The sequence below is a fragment of the Platichthys flesus genome, chromosome 19 (assembly GCF_949316205.1).
Source record: "Platichthys flesus chromosome 19, fPlaFle2.1, whole genome shotgun sequence".
In the NCBI taxonomy this organism is placed as follows: Eukaryota; Metazoa; Chordata; class Actinopteri; order Pleuronectiformes; family Pleuronectidae; genus Platichthys; species Platichthys flesus.
Genome location: NC_084963.1, coordinates 810,124 through 831,315, shown reverse-complemented (window position 1 = coordinate 831,315; position 21,192 = coordinate 810,124). Strand labels below are relative to the sequence as shown.

Sequence of the window (21,192 nt, the reverse complement as noted above, 5' to 3'; positions counted from 1 at the left end):
GGCACTAATTCAATTAGGACAACCAGCAGAGAAAAGGCAATTATAATTAACACTGATTAATGAGGTGAAGTCAGAGGAGACGCGGTGGTAGAGCGGGCGGACGACATGAGCAGGGGACAATTAGTGGAGCAGAGTGAAATGAATCGTCACAGTCAGATTAGAGTTCAGACTCCAGGTGAAACGCCACAGATCAAATCCCTTCATCACGATGAGCTGCAGAGAACGAGAACACACAGCTTAATGATTGACTCACTGAGCACTTTATTAGGAACGCCTGTATCCAGCCAGCATCGAACCCACGGCTCCACTCCACCACCACAAGATGGCAGCGTTCGTACCGGAGATGTTTTAGCTTGATTCTCGTCAGTGAGGAAGTAAAGACGAGTCGTGCATTTTCATTTACAGTCTGTGGATGAAACATTAAAGAGAACGTGTGATAAGATGTTTAATAATTCAGCCTCGAAGGACGGTATGAAAACTGAAGAGGTTCAGTGAGGTCACATGGAGTGATGGAGTGATGGAGTGATGGAGTCACACCAGGGGAGGAGGAGGGAGGATGTGTCGTAGAGAAACAGATGTAACATCAACAACTGATTCTGAGGAAACTCATCTTTATTTTTAAACCTACAGTGTTAATCAAGGTCAAAGTTCATTCTGTCGCCTGTTGGTGGCGCCATATTGTCTTTGAACACGTGTCTGTTTGTGTGAAGAGTCAGAAGTGATTTTTATTTGAAGTCAGTTTAATAAACACGTTTTAGATCTCGATGGTTTTTAATCGTCTGGATCTGAAGTTTCCAGAGAAGCAAGCTCGACTCTCAGCCAATCAGAGAGGAGTCAGAGAGACACTGAGTTTAACAGGAAGCTGCTTCATTCACTGTTTTTACTGGATCTGACTTCAGTTACCTTTCAGAACAAAGATAAATAAATATGGAAGCTGCTCAAAAGTGAAGCCAAAGTTTTCTAAATCGCCCCCTGGTGGCTGGCTGCGGTAAAAAGTCATAAACTCTCCTTCTCCAGGTTAGCAGATGGGACATTGACAAAATAAAAAAAAAGAGAGAGAGAGAGAAACAACCCCCTAGTGGCAGAGTATAATATTTGTCTCACTCTTTCACCTGATTCATCAGAGTTTTGTCAGCAGCTTCTCAGACTTTAACAGTTTAATCTTCACGTTTTGGGCAAAAGCTGTGAGAGAGTGAGTGTGATCAAAATGCGTGCGCCTTCAGCGTGTATTTGTCTAGGTGTGGTGTGTGTGTATGTGTGTGTGTGTGTGTGTGTGTGTGTGTGCGTGCGTTTGTGTGTGTGTGTGTGTGTGTGTGTGTGTGTGTGTGTGTGAGTGTGTGTGTGTGTGTGTGTGTGTGGATAGGGGGGGGCTTCTCCAGGTTTTGCTCAGTGGCTTTCTGGAGGAGGCTCGAGCGGACGCACAGTGGATTAGGAGCAGAACCACCGGGAGACGCGCGTGCCATTACGCATCGGACAACTGCGGAGTGAATTGGTTTAACTGGCGCGGACACACACTCACACACACGCGCACTTTATTACCGTAGAGCGGCGCGGTGTGACGTCCCGTGTCTGAGCGCGCACCGGGGAGACGCACCGTCTCACACCGACCACCGGGGAAAGTTGGAGTAACGTGGGCGCGCGGTGAGGGAGGCAGCGCCCGCAGATTTGGACGTGCACGCTTCTCCGCTCATGGACCGAGCTCACCGGACCTACCGAGGACCCTCCGGTCGGAACATGTGGATCTTAACGGCGAGCGGGGCTCCGGTCCCCGTGAAGGTGTTTCCTCGCTCCGGTCTGTCAGCGGCAGCTTCACCGGGAGAGAGAGAGTGAGAGAGAGAGAGAGAGCAGGTTGATCCGGAGCGCGTGCGTGACAGAGAGAGAGAGAGAGAGAGAGAGAGAGTGAGAGAGAGAGAGAGAGAGAGAGAGAGAGAGAGAGAGAGAGAGAGACCCCTGTGTTCAGAACCGTGGGAATTAAACCGGAACCGAAATGATCCTGATAAATATCATCACTGTGGTGTTTGTGTTAGGTGAGTCCACACACACACACACACACAGACACACACACAAATACACACACATACACACATACACACACACACACACAGACACACACCCACACACACACACACACACAAACCATCATAATCACACACACACACACATACAAACCATCATAATCACACACACACACACACACAAACCCCCAGACATACACACACACAAACCCACACACAGACACACACACACACCATCATAATCACACACACACACACACACACACACACACACACACACACACAATTTAAGCTTCTCTATTTACATTACTTGATAATAAAGAATGTTGAATATAGGTGAGTAATGTAACTAAATATCTGTTACTCTGCTTCAGTGAGTCCACTACTGTACTGCAGGTGAGTAATAGATTACATGTACTTTGTTTGGCTTTGAGCTGTGGAGCTGTCCTCGGTCCTGAAATCAGCAGCTCTTATTGTGAAAAGCCTTGATTTAACCAGTTAAGGCGACGCAGCTGCCGCTTCAGAGCAGACGTCAGTGGAGGTTCAGGCCTCGACCCTGAAGCACAGACCTGAGACCTGTGACACATCAGAGCAAACTGTCACTGCACTAAAGAAGAAGAGGAGAGACGTCCAGGCCGCGAGGGGCCGGCGTCTCCTCTCCATCAAACATCTAAGTCACGTTCAGGGGCAGAATCTTCATGAACCACCAGGACTGAACCAAACTGGGGAATCTGGTCTTTCTCCTTCACCAGCTGGTTTTACTCTTAGCGTAGCATCGTTAGCTGCAGCCTCAAAACCACGAAGCGAGTGTGTTAGCTTCATCTCAGGAACACAATGAATCCTGGGACATGTAGTCCTGAGAAGGTTCCACCTGTTGGATCCTTGGTGGCTCAGGATAGAAGAACGGATTTGAAGGAACCTTCAGGAGGGGACAGCCTCTAAGACGTCTTCAAATGCAGCTGCTGAAGGATGTGACCTCTGACCTGTCCCCCCCTCCCTCATGTGTTTTCATCCCTCTGTCCTTCTCTCTCTCCTGCAGATGTGTGTGTGTGCGAGTCGGAGCTCGGCCCCCCCGGCTGGAGGGAACCTCTGGACTGTGTCCGAGCCTCAGAACTGTGCGGCCAGAACGGCCAGTGCAGCTCACGCTACCGGATCATGCGCCAGTGCCTGTCCGGCGGGGACAAGGAGCGCAGCGCCATGTTGGCCTCCAAGGAGTGCCAGGGGGCGCTAGAGGTGCTCCAGGACTCGCCGCTGTACGACTGCCGCTGCAAGAGAGGCATGAAGAAGGAGCTGCAGTGTCTGCAGAACTACTGGAGCATCCACATGGGCCTGACTGAGGGTAAGAGAGCCGCCGCCTGCTGATGGGTCCGGATGAAACCTCACCAGAACCAGAGTCTGAACCTATGACCTGTTTGATTCTGATGTGAAAGTACTGGAGCCTGTGGTTGCTGCTCTTATTTTGCAATTCCCACATTCTACACATCACCTCGGTCAGAGAGACGTGGTCTTCATGACTTGGTCTTTGTCAAACTACTGAGCTGATTGACTCCACTCAGTGAAGAGCAGGAGTCCAGACAGAACACATGTTCCTGATTAACGAAACAGAACCAGGAACTTTTGGCCTGTTTGGTTTTCAGCTTTTCTAAATGTTCACTGATTCTCAAAGAAACGTTTGTGACTTCTGATGAAGCATCATGTTGAGAGGAGGGATGTGTGTGAGCGTGTTGTGCTGCAGCTTGTGTAACACACGGTTGGTTGTTGAGCTCCAGTGACTGATGATGTGTTTGTGGTTTTAAGAAACTAAAATCATCTCGTCACGTTTCTCTCTGGAGCAACGACAGGACGCCCAGAGCCTCTCCTCTGATTGGCTGACAGTTTTCAGAGGGTCGTGACCAGCGGCTGTGATTTGGTGAACTGGGTTAAACTCACTGGGAAATGTGAACGACCATTAAAACCCAGAAAAACAAAAGTAGTGTCGAATATTTCACTTTTTGTTGAGTCTGAAATTTGAGTGACAGGTGAGCAGCCTCTGGAACTCTTAAGCCACAGGGACGTCGTCCTGGTCCAGCAGCAGCTCTTCAGGTTCTTCAGGTTCTTCAGGTTCTTCAGGTTCCTCAGGTTCTACAGGCTCAATCATCTCAGGTCACTTTTACAGTTTCGGAAGGAGAAGCTGGAACCTGCAGATGGAACAGCTCCTTCCAAACACAGGTTTAGATTCTCACTCAAACTTTAAAGAGAAAATCCCTCAAATAAAAACCTGTGTCCAGGAGCTCTGCAGGATTTAATATGTGGGAGCAGTCGTGTGAGTCTGATAAACGTCCTCAGGCGACGTCACTGCTCCGGTCTATTTTACAATAGTTCATCCTTTATTTATGTTGCTGTCTCTGCAGTATTTAAGATCAGGCCTCAGGCTCACGTTTAAATAATCTGAGCAGATAATGAAAACTTTAATGTCAGGGTTTAAAATAGGGCCAGTGGGGGTGTCTCTGTCTCCAAGTGTCCTGCTGCCACCGTCCACATGGAGACGATAGAAGTCTCAGTTATTACCTTCCTCTAAAAGAAATGACTTGAGACGAGAACTCTGTGATTCTCCTGCTGCTCGAGTGTCCAGGTGAGAACCAAGTGAGATCAGACCTGTGAGGACCTCAGTGTCTCTGAGTGATTAGTGTCCTCAGGGGATGTCCCCTGAGTCAGGGTGGGTCCTGAGAGACTAATCACATCTACATACAGGAAGTGCCTTAAACTGCAGGTGCATTGTGGGTAATGTGACATGGTTACGATGAGGAAGAAGAATGTGTGAAGAAAACTGAGCATCATGGTGACGTGCTGTGAGACATTAAAAGAACAAGTCAAATCTTCTGTCAGAGCGGCGACTGTCTCTGTCACACACACACACACACACACACAGACACACACACACCCCAACACACACACACACACACCTGAGTACTGTCCACACACACACTCACACACACACACACTGGCCTAGTTTGAGTCTCAGTAGCAGAGCTCATTAAGACCCTCTCTCTTTGTTCTCAGTTCCAGGATGTCTCTGTAGTGCCAGCAGACACACACACACACACACACACACACACACACACACACACAGACACACACACAGACAGTGGACTCACAGTGGACCAACAGCTTCAGTGAACTCCACTGTGGTTGTTCTCTGTTTGTCTCCACTTGTTTCAGATGTGACTCGGCAGTGAAATGAGCAGCAGAGAGGTTTCACAGGAAACTGGGAGGAATGGTTCTGTTCAGTGGAGCAACTGGTTCGAGAGATTTCTCCTTTTAGCAAACACGTGTCAAACATCAGTTTCCTGCAGCGGTTTAGTGTGGAGTTTTTTTAGTTTCCATAAGAAATGTATCTACACAATAATTCATGAGAGGAGCTGTGTATCATGCCGCTTCCTTCTGAGAACACGACACGGCCCCAAAGGCCAGAGCAGTTTCTCCTGAGGAGGATCCACCTGTCAGTGCCCTTGTTGCTCAGGAATGGAAGGACATATTTGTCTGACGCGCGTTGGAAGGGGAAAGTGGGTCCGTGCTGCTGTGACACAAGAGATCAAAACCCCTGAATCAGGAAACAGCTCAACTTTGACCGAGTGAAAACAGTGAAAATGAAATGAGTCCACAAACAGAGCACACGTTGAACCAAAGAACCTCAGTGGGCAGGATATCAGGGGTGAGAGTGTTTGAGTGAGACCTTGAGTCTGGGATCCTCACATCAGATGAGAGATGTGAACACGATGTCCGTGGGAGACGTTGGGTTCATCGAGCGGATCACAGAGACGCTTCCTGTCTCAAGCCACCGTCCATCTGCTGCACGGTTAATTACACAATGTTAGATTCAGTGTGTGTGTGTGACAGAGAGTCCTGAACTCTAGATTTCCAGCTCTCTGCATGAATGTCTAACGAGGCGGGGGGGAGGTGGGGGGGAGGCAGATGAGACGAAGTTTCGAGTCCCAGTTCAAGGATCCGCTCGAGCAGAGTTTGGAAAAAGTTTGAACAATGAAATGTTGCAGCATCACAGACGTTCAGTTTTGTCGAGATGATCCATCGTTAAGACGACTTTGTTTGATGTGAAGTTATATAATAATATGTGACCCCGAAAACCAAAGAGAAGAGACGTGAGCGGAGATGTCAAATGACAGAAAAGGTGCAAAACGACCAAAGAGACTTTTATTAGCTGACCAATAAAACCAGTGAACAAACCATAGAACCATTAATAACGAAGTAAGTCATGGTTTCACTTCTCAGTGTGGATCCATCACCTCCTTCGTCCTGCAGCAGATTCTCATGGAAACAGAATCTACACATCTCTCCTCTGCCCCACTTTACTCTCCGCCTGTTTTTAAAGATGAGCCGGTCTCATTCAGCTTCGGGCTCTGATGTCAGCGAGCTCCTCACTCTTCCTCATGTCTGTGTCTGGAGTCTTCATCACATGGTTTTCTAACATTATCCAACAACATGGGAGCAGAGAACAAGATGTTATTCATCAGTTCAGTCGAACTCGGACACGAGCGTGAACAGAATCATCCACGTTCAAGAGAACAAGCTGAAACCTCACAAACTCATGAACCATAACTCAGGAGGTGATTGGATATCTCTGCAGGAGCACGCTGTCCTCACAGCTTCCTGTAGCTTCAATCAGCAATTAACACTCAAATCTAATTATAAACATAAAAGTTTCTAAAGTGTTTTTGTAGTTTCAAAATGGAAGAGAAACACGACCAGCAGGGAATCACATCAGAGTCGTGACATCACATGACGGAGCAAGAGGCTGACGAACAGTAGGAGGAGGAGGAGGAGGAGGAGGAGGTGGAGGAGGAGGAGGAGGAGGAGGAGGAGGAGGAGGAGGAGGAGGAGGAGGAGGAGACGACGTGACGTGAGGCTGACGAACAGGAGGAGGAGGAGGAGGAGGAAGAGGAGCAAGAGGCTGACGAACAGTAGGAGGAGGAGGAGGAGGAGGAGGAGGTGGAGGAGGAGGAGGAGGAGGAGGAGGAGGCGACGTGAGGCTGAGAACAGGAGGAGGAGGAGGAGGAGGAGGAAGAGGAGCAAGAGGCGACGTGAGGCTGACGAACAGGAGGAGGAGGAGGAGGTGGAGGAGGAGGAGGAGGAGGAGGAGGAGGAGGAGGAGGAGGAGGAGGAGGAGGAGGAGGAGGCGATGTGAGGCTGAGGAACAGGAGGAGGAGGAGGAGGAGGAGGAAGAGGAGCAAGAGGCGACGTGAGGCTGACGAACAGGAGGAGGAGGAGGAGGAACAGGAGGAACAGGAGGAGGAAGAGGAGGAAGAGGAGGAAGAGAAAGATCAGTCCTCCTGTTGTTTCCTGTTTGTCCCTGGAGGAGGAAGAGGAGGAAGAGGAGGAAGAGGCGACGTGAGGCTGACGAACAGGAGGAGGAGGAGGAGGAACAGGAGGAGGAGGAGGAGGAAGAGGAGGAAGAGGAGAACGGACTCTCAGGTTGGACCAGCGTCTCGGTCTTTAAACCGTTTGAAGACGACTCGTTGACGCGGTCGAGGGAAAACTTGTGATCACAAAGTGTTTGGAGGCAGAAACAGGTTCAATGAATCACCGCCGGACTCTCCCACTTCGGCCTGTTGAACACATCTGAGCAGATTCATGGAGATTCGATTTCTGATTGTTCCACAAAGATCCATCACGAGCCCCGACGGCCCGACGCATGGTGTGATGTTTGTTGTTTGCTGGTCCATTAAACCACGCTCGAGAACAGCAATCATTACCCTATTAAGTGTGTGTGTGTGTGTGTGTGTGTGTGTGTGTGTGTGTTAGTGTCCGTGTGTGTGTGTGTGTTCCTGAGGCGCTAACAGAGACACGAGGAGAAAACCATTTCAAACACAAACAGATGTGGAGCAGACGAGGTCAATATTCAGATGAAGTTTCTCTCCTGATGTAAACACTGAGGCTGGATTCTCTCCAGTTCCTCACTTCAAACATCATCCGGCTCCGACTCAGTTTCCTGGACAGAAGCTCGTCCTTCTCCATTTTGTGTCCTGGTGCTGAAGAGGGACGAGGGTGAAGGTGTGAATGACTCTGCTCAACTTATCGAGGAGTTGGTGGAGTGCTCTGCTCTGCTCGGGGTTAGCTGACTTCTCCATGAGGGAGTTCTTTGGAGACACTGGTCAGTTTCCTTTAAATCAATGAGCTTCAATATAAAAGAAATCAGAAACAGAACTGGGACAAAAACAGCAAAGTGAAACTCCCACATTAAGGTTGAGAGAAGATCGGGTGGGTTGTTCTTACTGGTGGTGGTGACCGGCGAGCGGAGGCTTGAGGTCAATCTGCTCAGGGATTGGCTGACACGGCGGCTCCCTGCAGGGCGGAGGATTCCTTCACCTCGGAGCTCCTGGTGCGACAGAAGGCTCGTGGCCTGATGGTCCTGCTGCAGACTGACAACGTCTGGACAGAGAGTTTTTCTAAACACTTCTCCTCTGGAATCTGTCTCTGAGCCTCAGCAGCAGCTTGTTGTGTATTTGATACTAAACTGGAACCAGCTCCACTCACTTCTTAACCCTGCCTGGACTATTCTGGGATTTCTAATGCTTTTGATTTTACACAAAAAATATCCACCATGTTGTTGTTTGGTATCTGACGGGCGAGATACGAGTGCGTTAAAGGAAAACACAACCACAACACAAGAGAGGCAGATAGTAACTAGTGAAACGAGTCACGGGGGTGAAGTGAGTCTGTGAAACCAGGACAAACACATTGTTGCTGAAGATGTGATTCTTCTCTAGATGTGTTTCTCTGCTGCTCAGAGTCAGACTCTGTGATACAGATGATTCTACACACCTTCCTGTTCCATCTCTGTAAACTGGTCACTGGTTCATTTCATTGTAAAGGTTATTATCAAGCTGATGAATTTTCCATGTGGTGACCACAGAAGAACAACATCCACCGACAGCGTGAGCAATGTGTCGAGACCCCGACGCTGAATTAATCATTAACAACACACAGTTTACAAAAAATCATATTATGAGATAAAGCTGTGCAGGTTTGACATTTTCTGAATTTCACTCAGAGCACCAGATAAGAATAAAGTGTATTCACCCGCCTGCACCTCGGCCTCCACAAAGTAATGATGTTCACAATCTGTGCAGGGAGAGTTACCTGGTGTCGTATCGGGGGGGGGGGGGGGGGGGTCTGTGTTTGGAACAGCACGTTTCTACACAGGCAGAAGAGAGGAGCTGATTAAAGACAAGTAGAATTAATTAAAAATATATGCACATGTTTATGTGTCAGAGGGAAATAGACAAATTAACTAAACAAACACAGAAGAAAGATGTCGGGCTCTTTTCTCTGTTTGAAGTCAGAGCGATAGAAGGACCTGAAAGGACAGAAACATCTTTGACAAACATTGATCTAACGTTTACACTGATGTTCTTGTTTGGTCCATGTCCCATCTGCTAACATGGAGGAGGAGGGTTTCATACTGCAGCCAGACACCAGGGGGCATCACTTTTGGGAGCTAAAGAGGCTAAACCAGTCGATACTCCTGTCCACTATGTGTGTGTGTGTGTTTGTTTGTGTGTGTGTGTGTGTGACAGTTTGTGTGTTTGTGTGTTTTTGTGTGTGTGTGTGTGTAATGGGGATGAGAGAGGGAGGATAAATGATTTGTTTTCTTTATCCTTAATGAGTCAATACGTTGAGCTGAGCTTTACCGAAGAAGAAACTGAGAATAATTTCCGCCCTAATCTGTAATTACTGTGTGTGTGTGTGTGTGTGTGTGTGTGTGTGTGTGTGTGTGTGAGTAAACACTGGCCCTACTTTACATAAATACATACCATAGGATACAGTATGTGCTGGTGGTTTGTTCCCATGAGAGCTCATTACGTTCGTCTCATCTTCCTCCAGCCACGACTTCTCTGTCTCTGACAGTTTGAGAGAGAGAGAGAGAGAGAGAGGGAGAGAGAGAGGGAGAGAGAGGGAGAGAGAGAGAGTGCGCGAGAGAGAGAGAGAGAGGGAGAGAGAGGGAGAGAGAGAGAGAGATAGGGAGAGAGAGAGAGATAGGGAGAGAGAGGGAGAGAGAGAGGGAGAGAGAGAGAGAAAGCGCGAGAGAGAGAGAGAGAGAGAGAGAGAGAGAGAGAGAGTCTCTCTCTCATGTGATCGGTGTCCGGGCTGGGACCCAGAAGTCGAGCGCTCAACAATAACACGAGTATGTGTGTGTTTTAGTGTATATGTGTGTGTGTGTGTGTGTAAGTGTGTATTAATGTGTGTGTGTATTAATGTGTATGTATGTATGTATGTATGTGTGTGTATTAATGTGTGTGTGTGTGTGTTTGTTAGGGTCTGTGTTTGTGTGTGTGTATGTGTGTGTGTTTGTATTAATGTGTGTGCGTGTGTGTGTTAGGGTCTGTGTGTGTGTGTGTGTGTGCGTGTGTGTGTTTGTATTAATGTGTGTGTGTGTGTGTGTGTTAGGGTCTGTGTGTGTGTGTGTTTGTGCGTGTGTGTGTGTGTGTGTTTGTATTAATGTGTGTGTGTGTGTGTTAGGGTCTGTGTTTGTGTTTGTGTGTTAATGTGTGTAAGTGTGTGTTAGGGTCTGTGTGTGTGTGTGTGTGTGTGTGTGTGTGTGTGTGTGTGTTTGTATTAATGTGTGTGTGTGTGTGTCAGGCAGCTGCGATTGGCCCTGAACACTGGTGTGTCTCAGTGGAGTGAAACCCAATCAGCCTGCAGCTCGCTCATTAGCACTCATGCTAAACACATCTGTCATTAGTCAGACTGGTAAATGAGCCGTTTATGTGTCTCGGTGCTAAACAGCCGTGTTGCAGCAGCGGCGGCTCTGGGAGGATTCTACTGGTTCTGACCCGTCACTGGTCACAAAGCTCACAGACCCAGTAACAAGCTGAAGCTCTGTGGTCGGTGCTGCAGACCCGTCAGCCTCAGGGACCAATCGATGGAGTCGATGACTCACACAGCGACTGACTCACTGAACTTTACACTATTAATTAACCCTGAGTCTGGGGGGGGGGGGGGGGGGGGGGGTTCTGCTTCAGCTCCTCCCCCAGGTGGGTGAGGCACGTTTTATTAACTGAACCCTGGACCTCTACATACTAATATTCGCTTATAGTCAGAGCGCCACCTACTGGCAACAGGAACAGACTTTATTTCTAGCTTTCCTTATTTCTAAGATCTACCTTGAAACACTGTTTTATTTTGAAAATAACTTGTCTGTGTGGTTTAGTCAGTGGTTTGATGAACTTCAGATATAAACCTTATCTTATGGAGTGAGAGCCTCGTGGTCCTGAAGGTGAGATGTTGCTGTTGTGATCTGCAGGAGCAGCTTCCACTGGGCTTGTTAATGCATTCCATGAAGAAGTGAAGCTCCAGTTGGTCTAAGCTGGTTTCCACTGGTCCCAGTGAAGCTACGTTTCCAGAGTCTCTGATTTATTTTGGTGAAAACTGCAGAAATGTTTCAACGTTTAGATGGATCAATGATCTTAAATATGTCCACAGTGATGTTCAGTCTGTTGATTTTTGGTGGACAGACATGATTCAGTGTTATCGGGGGGGTTGGACGTGTTGGAGTCTGATGCTGTGACGTCACCTTCATTTTGAACCTGTCTTCAGTCCGGAGGTGGAAACATCTGGAGACAGTTTCAAATCCTCGTTTTTAGTTTTGATGCTGAATCTGATAAATATAAAACACATATATAACTGACGGATTTAAAAGAGTAAAGACTTGACGGAGTTTGCAGACGAACAGTTTATAGGACGAGTTATTATTTTTATTCAAACTTGAACCTTCCAGTTGAAGAGCAGAGGAAAGAAACACAGGAAGTTGTGACGGAGAGAAAACAGAAGATGTGGTGAAGAACGTCTGAGGCTGGACGCTGCTCTCTCTCCGTCAGTAATAATTAAAGGGGCAGTGAAAGCTGAGCCGAGCGTCAGGGGGAAGTGCGACTCAGCACTTTGGGAATTCTCAAATTCAGCTGTTTACACACACCTTGACGCACACACAGACACACACACACACACAGCTAACCGGCGGACTCCAGAGTCGTCTGGTTCTTTCCTCCGTCCGTTAGAATCCGAGCTTCTGAGCGTCTCAGCGTTTCTTCACGATCCTGAAGAGCAGTCCACCATCTTGAAGTCACACCAGTGAACCTGGTGGAGGGACACGATGAAGAGCTCTTTCTTTCACATTGTGACGTTTCACTTGATTTCCCAGAGAATCGTTCATTTATCTGATATTCACAGACTCAGATTTATGTGTGATTTGGTGCAGATGTGAATAAAAATCATATTTCAAAAGGAGACTGTTTGGATTTGTCCCTGTAATGGATCGTCTCCCCAGTGTTGTGTTGGTATTTTCACGTCCCCTCCCCCACGTCAGACACCATGAGTTAGATGTTGTGATGCTGAGATGAGATCGTGCTTCACTCTTATCGTCTCCACCCGGATCATATGATTGTCTCCAGATGTCAATAACTGCAGAAGTTGATAACCTCAATAAAGAAGACGCCTCGAGCAGAAAACACACAAGTTTGATTCAGAACGTTCTTCATGTTTCCTGTCAACCAGAGCCAGGTGTGTGTGCTGAGTGTGTGTGTTTGTGTGTTTGTGTGTTTTCAGTGTGAGCAGAGTGTGTGTGTGTGAGCAGAGTGTGTGTCCACGCCTGCAGGGGAAATCACTGTTATAAACATCTGTCCTGTTTTTCATCACCGCTATTTCACCCTCAGGCTGGATTACCTTACATTAACATACTATCTGCCACTGTGTCTGTATTTACACACACACACACACACACACACACACACACACTCATGTTTTCAAGGTGGCTCATAATTCATGGAACATGTCTGTGATAATTAACCTTCAGGTGAAACAGTGTGTTATCATTAAACGTGCGGCTGAGCAGAACATTTAAATGACGACACACGTTGTCACATCTGCTTCCAGCTGAAAGTCACAGTGATGATTAAATATTAAATATAAAACCTGAAGACAAAGACATGAACCGTCCTGGTTTGGTTCTGTGAGGACGTTTGAAAACCTCTGACTCAGCGTCTCTGGCCCTGTTCCTGTAAATCACTGGTTTCCAATGACAGAGCCTCAGTGAGGGAAACACAAGGGTGGATGGAAAAGGTGGACAGGTGGACAGGTGGACAGGTGGATGGATGGATGGACAGATGGAAAGATGGACAGGTGGACAGGTGAATGAATGGATGGACAGATGGACAGATGGACAGATGGACAGGTGGACAGGTGGACAGGTGACTGAATGGATGGACAGATGGACAGATGGACAGATGGACAGGTGTACAGGTGGACAGGTGAATGAATGGATGGACAGATGGACAGGTGGACAGATGGACAGGTGGACAGGTGGACAGGTGAATGAATGGATGGACAGATGGACAGATGGACAGATGGACAGGTGGACAGATGGACAGGTGGACAGATGGACAGGTGGACAGATGGACAGGTGGACAGATGGACAGGTTGACAGGTGAATGAATGGATGGACAGATGGACAGATGGACAGGTGGACAGGTGGACAGGTGAATGGACAGATGGACAGATGGACAGGTGGACAGGTGGACAGGTGAATGAATGGACGGACAGATGGACAGATGGACAGATGGACAGATGGACAGGTGGACAGGTGGACAGGTGAATGAATGGATGGACACACATCCTGCCCTGACACAGTGTCCCCTCCTCAGCTTCAGGACATGAGACGTCTCCTCCTGATGCAGCAGAATCACCGACTCAAAGCCAAACGTCTGTTTTTAGTGTTTCTCTCATCTGCCCTCTGAACCGATCTATGGACCCAGCAGCCGGGAATAGAACCTGTTTGTTCTCCTGTCCAGTATTTATTTAGAGAGCTCTCTACTCTGAAGCCTCCCGATCCTTCCTGTAGAGACATCAGCTCTTTCCTTTAGCTGCACACGATCTATAGAAGCGTCTGAACCCAGTGTGGGTCCTCCCTCTGAGTTGTGGCTCCACTCGTCTGAAGCTGTTTATCTCTCATGAGGTCTTATTCAGCTGGAGCTCCCCGGGAGACGAGGATCTCCGCTCTGTGAGACAGGAGCTGGGCCCGTGGAGCAGTGGGGGGGGGGGTTTGCCAGAGTGTTTGTGGAGACGCCAGAGGACATGTCACGCTGCCTCTGAGCGCAGGGCGGGGGAGCTGCTGTCTGCTGAGTGTTCACCTGCAGGATGAGGAGACGCTGCTGCTGGAGCATCCACCCTAATCCTCCGTCCAGGTCCTGGTGGAGGCAGGAGGGGAACCAGCTCTGAGATCAGCTGCTGTGGAGGCGATGCTCAGCTCGTGCATCAAGGCCACACTGAGGAGCCTGGAGCCACTTCCAGAGTCATCTCAGAAGAAACACTTTCCTCTGGTGGCTTCTCTGTAATAATAGAACGTATATTGACATCATCGTTACTCATATGATGGAAAACACTTTTCTGATCAATAAAAACCTCTCACACATGCAGCAGGGGATTTTATTTTGAAGGAATCAGAGTCGGTCTAACACAAGGTCAACAACAAATAAGCTGATTCATCAGGATGTAAACAACACGTAATATGTCAAAGACACACACACACAGACACACGCACACACACACACACACACAGACACACACACACACACACACACACACACACACACACACAGAGCTGAAGTGTCTGAAAACGTTGATGTCAAACTTGAAACTGAAGCATGGTTTGGGTTAATGTCATAAAATGTCACGAAAATACAACAAATATGAATTAAAACTTGATTAATGTGTTTCTGAACACACAAGGACGCCTGACAATACTTCATCTGTAAATACAAGAGTAATTTAAAGTACACGCAGGGTTTCATCAGATTAAACACAGGATGAAGATAAGAATCAAAACAGAGAGAGTCAGATAAAGATCCATCTGAAAAACAACTCGTCTTTCAGATCAATGAGAATTTAAAAATCCTCACGAAGAAAACTTCAGGTGAAAAGTTTCCTGTGAAAAGATTCATTCTCTCTGTGACGGTTATTATTCTGTTTCATCTTCAATTATTTCCTCTGCTTCTTTCTTCTGAAGTCTGAATTGTTCTGCTGTTGAAAGGTTTTAATTAACTTCAGTCCGAGGGGAGAGTTCTTATTACAGCTGCTTCTGACAGACGTCTTCTCTACAACTTCTCTCACTGCTCAGCTGGAAGAATGTCAACGTGTCGTCATCTCACAGGAACACAATATTTGTCGACTAAAGTTTAAGTTGTAAAATATTGACGGATGAAACCGGGATCTGAAGAGAGACAGAAGAGAATCTGAGCTCAGAGACACAATCACAAACACAAGCAGACAAACTGAGCTCATCCAGTGATTTACAGTCGTCCTCCCGGAGGCTTCTGTCCCTCGTCCGTGATGCATTAGAGAACAGAGCGAACAGGGGCTGAGGAAACAGACCTCGGATCAGATTAAGACAAATCACCGTCTGACTGTTCACAGTGGGAAAAGGATTCAAGCTTAAAGATGGTGAGAGGTCACAGTCATTTCACCAAACACTTGATAACACGTCAACTCAAGAGAAGTCAAGATAACTCTTTCAACACTGGTTCACATGTTCATTTACACGTTTCAAAGGTCAAAGGTCACAGAGACCTCATCAGCCTGTTGAATATAAGTGACTGAATCTGCAGCGGTGGGTGGAGACTAACAGAGATTCTAGTTTCCTGTCTTCATGGAGGAATATCGTCATGTGTGTACCTAGCATTGTGTGTGTGTGTGTTTGTGTGTGTGTGTGACTGTGTGTGTGTGTGTGTGTGTGTGTGTGTGTGTGTGTGTGTGTGTGTGTGTGTGTGTGTGTGCGTGCACTAGCTGAACATGTGTGTTTTCTGTTGTTCTCCAGGGGAAGAGTTTTACGAGACGTCTCCGTACGAGCCGATCCATTTCTCCGAGGAATACAGACACGCATCCATCATCTCAGGTAATGCTGCCGTGTGTGTGTGTCTGTGTGTGTGTGTGTGTGTGTCTGTGTGTGTGTGTGTGTCTGTGTGTGTGTGAAGCCATACTTTCATGCAAACCTTTTGTCCTTCTTGAGTTTGTCTGAGCCACAGCACATTTCTCATCTTTAAAGGTCAGAGACAATAAACGTCACTTCCCTGTTTTACATCAGAGCCGTGGAGACCCCCGGTCCGTCTGCAGCTGATCCCCAGTCAGATCCCAGGGTTACACACAAAGGTCCCACAACGCTGAGGTGTCGCTTACACTCGAGTATCGTTCTCCTCTATTTTCAGCTCAAAGCGTTTAAACACTGTTCGTCTCGCTCGTCCGGAAAGAACAGCAAGTCATTACTGAAGTGTTGGACTGTGTAGTCAGTGTCTGTGAAGCAGCAGCAGGTTGTTGGGTCCGACTCGTTCAAACAGGAACATGTGGGAACATCAGGCGAGGGGCGGAGCCTGTAGAGCAGCAGGAGGTGGAGCCTGTAGAGCAGCAGGGGCGGAGCCTGTAGAGCAGCAGGAGGCGGGACATGACGTATGAACTCTGCTGTGGACAGATCAGTGTTGTTGTTTCCAGCTCGTCCACACCGGGTCGGCCCTCATCACCAGAAGATCTGGAACCTCCTCGTGTTTCCAGGTGGACGTCTTCATCTTCTACGTGTCCGGCTCCTCTTCTTCGTCCTGAGATGTTTGTGTTCTTCCAGTTTCACGTCCGTCACGTGTTAGAAACCTCATAGGAACACGTCAGGAACATGTGAGGAACATGTGAGGAACATGTGAGGAACATGTCAGGTCTTCAGTTCTGATCTCTTCTTTTATTTCATTTTCCTGTTGAAGAATCTTGGATTTTGTGTTTTCTATTAGAGATAGAGCGTCTGAACCTCATCATGTTTCACTACATTTCACTCGTTCACCCGTCTGATCCTCAGCCTCCATCACTCCATCAGCAGCCCTCTGATTGGTCACAGCACAGTGGACCTGCTGCACAACACACACACACTCTCACTCCGACTCTGTGTCGGCTTCACACATGTTTCTGAGGAGTGTTTAAATGTCAGAAGCCCCGAGCAATACATCGTCATTTACACTGTGTGTGTGTGTGTGTGTGTGTGTTTGTTTATGTGTGTGTGTGTGTCTGTGTTTGTTTGTGTGTGTGTGTGTGTGTGTGTCTGTCTTAGTGTGTGTGTGTGTGTGTGTGTGTGTGTGTGTGCGTGTGTGTGTGTGTGTGTGTGTGTGTGCGTGTGTGGTCAAACAGCTGTGAAATAGACTCGCAGCTCTGTAAATTGGGTTCTGCTCTGTCAGATTAACACAACACAAGTACAAACATGGTCAAAGCAGGAGAGCTGCAACCAATGCAACTTCAAAAGCACTTTCTCACTCTCTCTCTCTGTGTTGGTGTCTCTCTCCAACACACAGACACACACACAAACACACACACACCATCAGAGTGTGGCAGTGCAGGTGGTGTGAAACATTTCAATTATTTCCAATATCCCACCTATAACACCTTCAGAAAACATGACATCAATCACCACACATACAATATGCAGGACTGGAGGTGTGTGTGTAAGTGTGTGTGTGTTTGTGTGTGTGCGACAGTCAGTGTGCGACAGTCAGTGTGCGACAGTCAGTGTGCGACAGTCAGTGTGGCTCTCACATCACCGGTCGACTGTGATCTGAAAGCATGATGTGAAGATCAACAGTCAAAGTCTCAGAACGGTCACAGCAGATAAAGACGAAGCAAGGATCGGCCTGTGTGTGTGTGTGTGCCTGTGTGTCTGTGTGAGTGAGTGTGTCTGTGTGTGTGTGTGTGTGTGTTGGAGGGAGAGATAAGAGGATAATACAGAAGTGTGTTAAATAGCAGTGGCAGAAGAAAGAACAGTGGAACATTAAAGTATGTTTCAGACAAGAGTGCAGCAAATTGATTGGAGCCAAAGGCTCTGCGTGACAGTGTTGACTGTGTGATGTGATGTGTGTGTGTGTGTGTGTGTGGGTGTGTGTGTCTGTGTGTGTGTGTGTGTGTGTGTGCGTGTGTGTGTGTTTTCATGGCTTCCAAAGTAGCAGTGAAAACATTTCACTTATAATGAAGCGTACGATGTGTATAAACAAATAAGAGCAGTAGTTAAAGCAGCAGGTTTCTCTTCACAGCTGGATTCTAACAACAAGTTCCTCCTGTTGCCAGTAGGTGGCGCTGTGATTATGTCGAGTTTTTGTAAATACGGTCGCGCCAGGTCATTAAACAAGTTATCTCTTTAGTGGAACTTCCTGTTTTGGGGATACGCCCACGGGACGTTGAAGGAAAATTTACGATGAGCTCAACTTCTACTAATGAAACGTGAATGTGCTGCAGGGGCGGCCCCTGAGGGGGCGCTGTGGAGTCAGTTGGGTCAAAGCCATTTCACCCATTCATTTCTCGCACATCTGAATTTTGTGGAAAGTTTCAGCAAAGATTAAACATCGTTTGAAATATGCAATTTATTGGGATGTGAAAAACGAATGATTCTTTGAATTTCAGTCACTGATTAATTAATATACACAGGATCATAAACATATATATGATTATAATTTATTGTTCATATCAATGAAGTTCTGGGTTCAGATTCTGTAAATGGCAAAAACAGACGAGTCATAAAAAACGTTGTCACGCCGAAACTTTAATGTTGACATTTAAATATCACTGAAATATTGAACGTCTTTCTGTCTCGATTGATTTGAATGTGGAGACGTTTGTTTCCTGTTTCTTAATCACACACCAGCACTTTACTGCTGATGAGCCTCATCAACACCTCATCTCCTGCTTCTACTGCTCCTTCACATGAGGAGGAGGGGAGGAGGGGAGGAGGAGGGGAGGGGAGGAGGGGAGGGGAGGAGGGGAGGAGAGGAGAGGAGGAGGGGAGGAGGAGTGGAGAGGAGGAGGGGAGAGGAGGAGGAGGGGAGGAGGAGGGGAGGGGAGGAGGAAGGAGAGGAGGAGGGGAGGAGGGGAGGAGGGGAGGAGGAGGGGAGGGGAGGAGGGGAGGAAGGAGAGGAGGAGAGGAGGGGAGGAGGAGGGGAGGAGGGGAGGAAGGAGAGGAGGAGGGGAGGAGGGGAGGGGAGAGGAGAGGAGGACGGGAGGAGAGGAGGGGAGGAGTGGAGGAGGGGAGGAGGGGAGGAGGGGAGGAGGAGTGGAGAGGAGGAGGGGAGGAGGAGGAGAGGAGGGGAGGAGGAGGGGAGGGGAGAGGAGAGGAGGAGGGGAGGAGGAGTGGAGAGGAGGAGGGGAGGAGGGGAGGAGGGGAGGAGGAGGGGAGGAAGGGAGGAGAGGAGAGGAGGAGGGGAGGAGGGGAGGAGGAGGAAGGAGGAGGGAATGGAAGAGGAAGAGGAAGAGGAAGAGGAAGAGGAAGAGGAAGAGGAAGAGGAAGAGGGAAGGGGAGAGGAGAGGAGGAGGGGAGAAAGGGAGGAGAGGAGAGGAGGAGGGGAGGAAGGAGAGGAGGAGGGGAGGAGGGGAGGAGGAGTGGAGAGGAGGAGGGGAGGAGAGGAGGGGAGGAGGGAAGGGGAGAGGAGAGGAGGAGGAAGGAGAGGAGGAGGGGAGGAAGGGAGGAGAGGAGAGGAGGAGGGGAGGAGGGGAGGAGGAGGAAGGAGGAGGGAATGGAAGAGGAAGAGGAAGAGGAAGAGGGAAGGGGAGAGGAGAGGAGGAGTAAGGAGGAGGGAAGGGGAGAGGAGACGAGAGGATGGGAAGAGGACAGAGGAGGGAAGGGGAGGATGGGAGAGGAGAGGAGGAGGAAGGAGAGAAGGAGAGAAGGAGGAAGACTTACGATGAGGAGAATCAAGAAAAGAAGAATGGAGGAGAGGAAATGTGAAACAGCAGCGATGCAGCGTTTAGACTTTGGTGTGAACAACAAGTCTCAACGAGTCTCCTCCTGCAGCCTCACTCCGTCGCTCAGCTCTCAGTGTCTGTCGCTCAACCAGCAACTGACAGTGTAGCACATGGTCAGTGTAACACAACTGACAGTGTAGCACATGGTCAGTGTAACACAACTGACAGTGTAGCACATGGTCAGTGTAACACAACTGAGACGCGTTCACACCTTGGAGCTTCAGCGTCAGTCTGGAAATCTCCTGCTGTGTGATGTCTCCTCCTGGAACCTGAAGGTCTGGAGAGTCCTTGAAGATCTGACTTCCTACTTCTTTTTAATTCAACTGTAGTGGTCTGGATTAGGATCTGAACTGGGATCAGCACTGGGATCAGCACTGGGAGATTCAGTGATTGATTTATTACTCATTAGATGCATAAATGTTAACACAAAAAAAACACAAATACAAAGGAGCCTTTGCTGTTTTTACACATTGACGTTAAACATTGTTGATTTACATGTTGGCATGTGTGTTAGATTGTTTGTGTACTTTATTACCGATTAGATTAGTGTCTGGATTGGATTACATGAGATTACATGAGATTACAGATTAGATTAGATCTGTCGACACCTGAACAGTGTGAGATCTCTGTTTGTTCTGTCCAAGGTCGATTCCAGATGTTTTCCAGATCTGCTCTTTCTGGATGTTTCAGTATTCTTCTCAGCAGAGCGAGCGTCAGGCTCCTCCTCCCCCGCCTCCAGTTCTTCTTCACGTCTTCCCTTGTTCTTTTCTTTTTCTCGTCTCCTTGTCACAACGTGCCCCCCCCACCTCCACACCTCTCTTCTCTGACTCTCCTTCTCTCTTTCTCTCCCTCCCACTTCCTCCATCCAGTTCTCTTTTTGACCTTGTTAGATCATGTCTCGTCGTGTGTGTGTATGTATGTGTGTGTATGTGTGTGAGTGTGTGTGTTTGTGTGTGTTCGTGTGTGTGTGTGTCATTTTGTGTTTATGAGTGTGTATGTGTGTGTGTGTGTTTGTGAGTGTGTATGTATAAGCGTGTGATGGAGAGCGGACTCTGGAGCACAGAGCATTTTAATAAAACATCATGTGAGTGAGGGATTTGTGTGTGTGTGTGTTTTGTGTGTGTGTTGTGTGTGTGTGTGTGTGTGTGAGTGGTTGTGTGTGTAGACCCCAGGGCAGAGCTTTGTGTGTGTGTATCCTGTTGAGGTTGTGTATGAGGAAGATAACAAGACAACCTAGGGCATCTCTCTAATTGGCCCGCTCTCCTGCCCCGGATACTTTCTCTCTTTCTCTCTATATATATCTGCTCTCTTTCAAACGCTGCTCTGCTGCTTCTTCTTCCTCTTCTTCTTCTTCTTCTTTTGCTTCTTCCTCTTCCTC

At 48.0% G+C, this 21,192-nt stretch overlaps 1 protein-coding gene across 1 annotated transcript in view; it reads left to right on the top strand.

The window, feature by feature from the left end:
• Nucleotides 1–1,269: 1,269 nt before the first annotated feature.
• Nucleotides 1,270–21,192, top strand: part of gfra2b (GDNF family receptor alpha 2b) — a 39,670-nt gene continuing 19,747 nt past the window's right edge. The window contains exons 1-3 of the mRNA XM_062412288.1: nucleotides 1,270–2,027; nucleotides 3,055–3,354; nucleotides 15,874–15,951. Coding sequence (XP_062268272.1) covers nucleotides 1,988–2,027; nucleotides 3,055–3,354; nucleotides 15,874–15,951 — 418 coding nt within the window. The 5' untranslated portion in view covers nucleotides 1,270–1,987. The remainder of the gene's footprint in view (nucleotides 2,028–3,054; nucleotides 3,355–15,873; nucleotides 15,952–21,192) is intronic.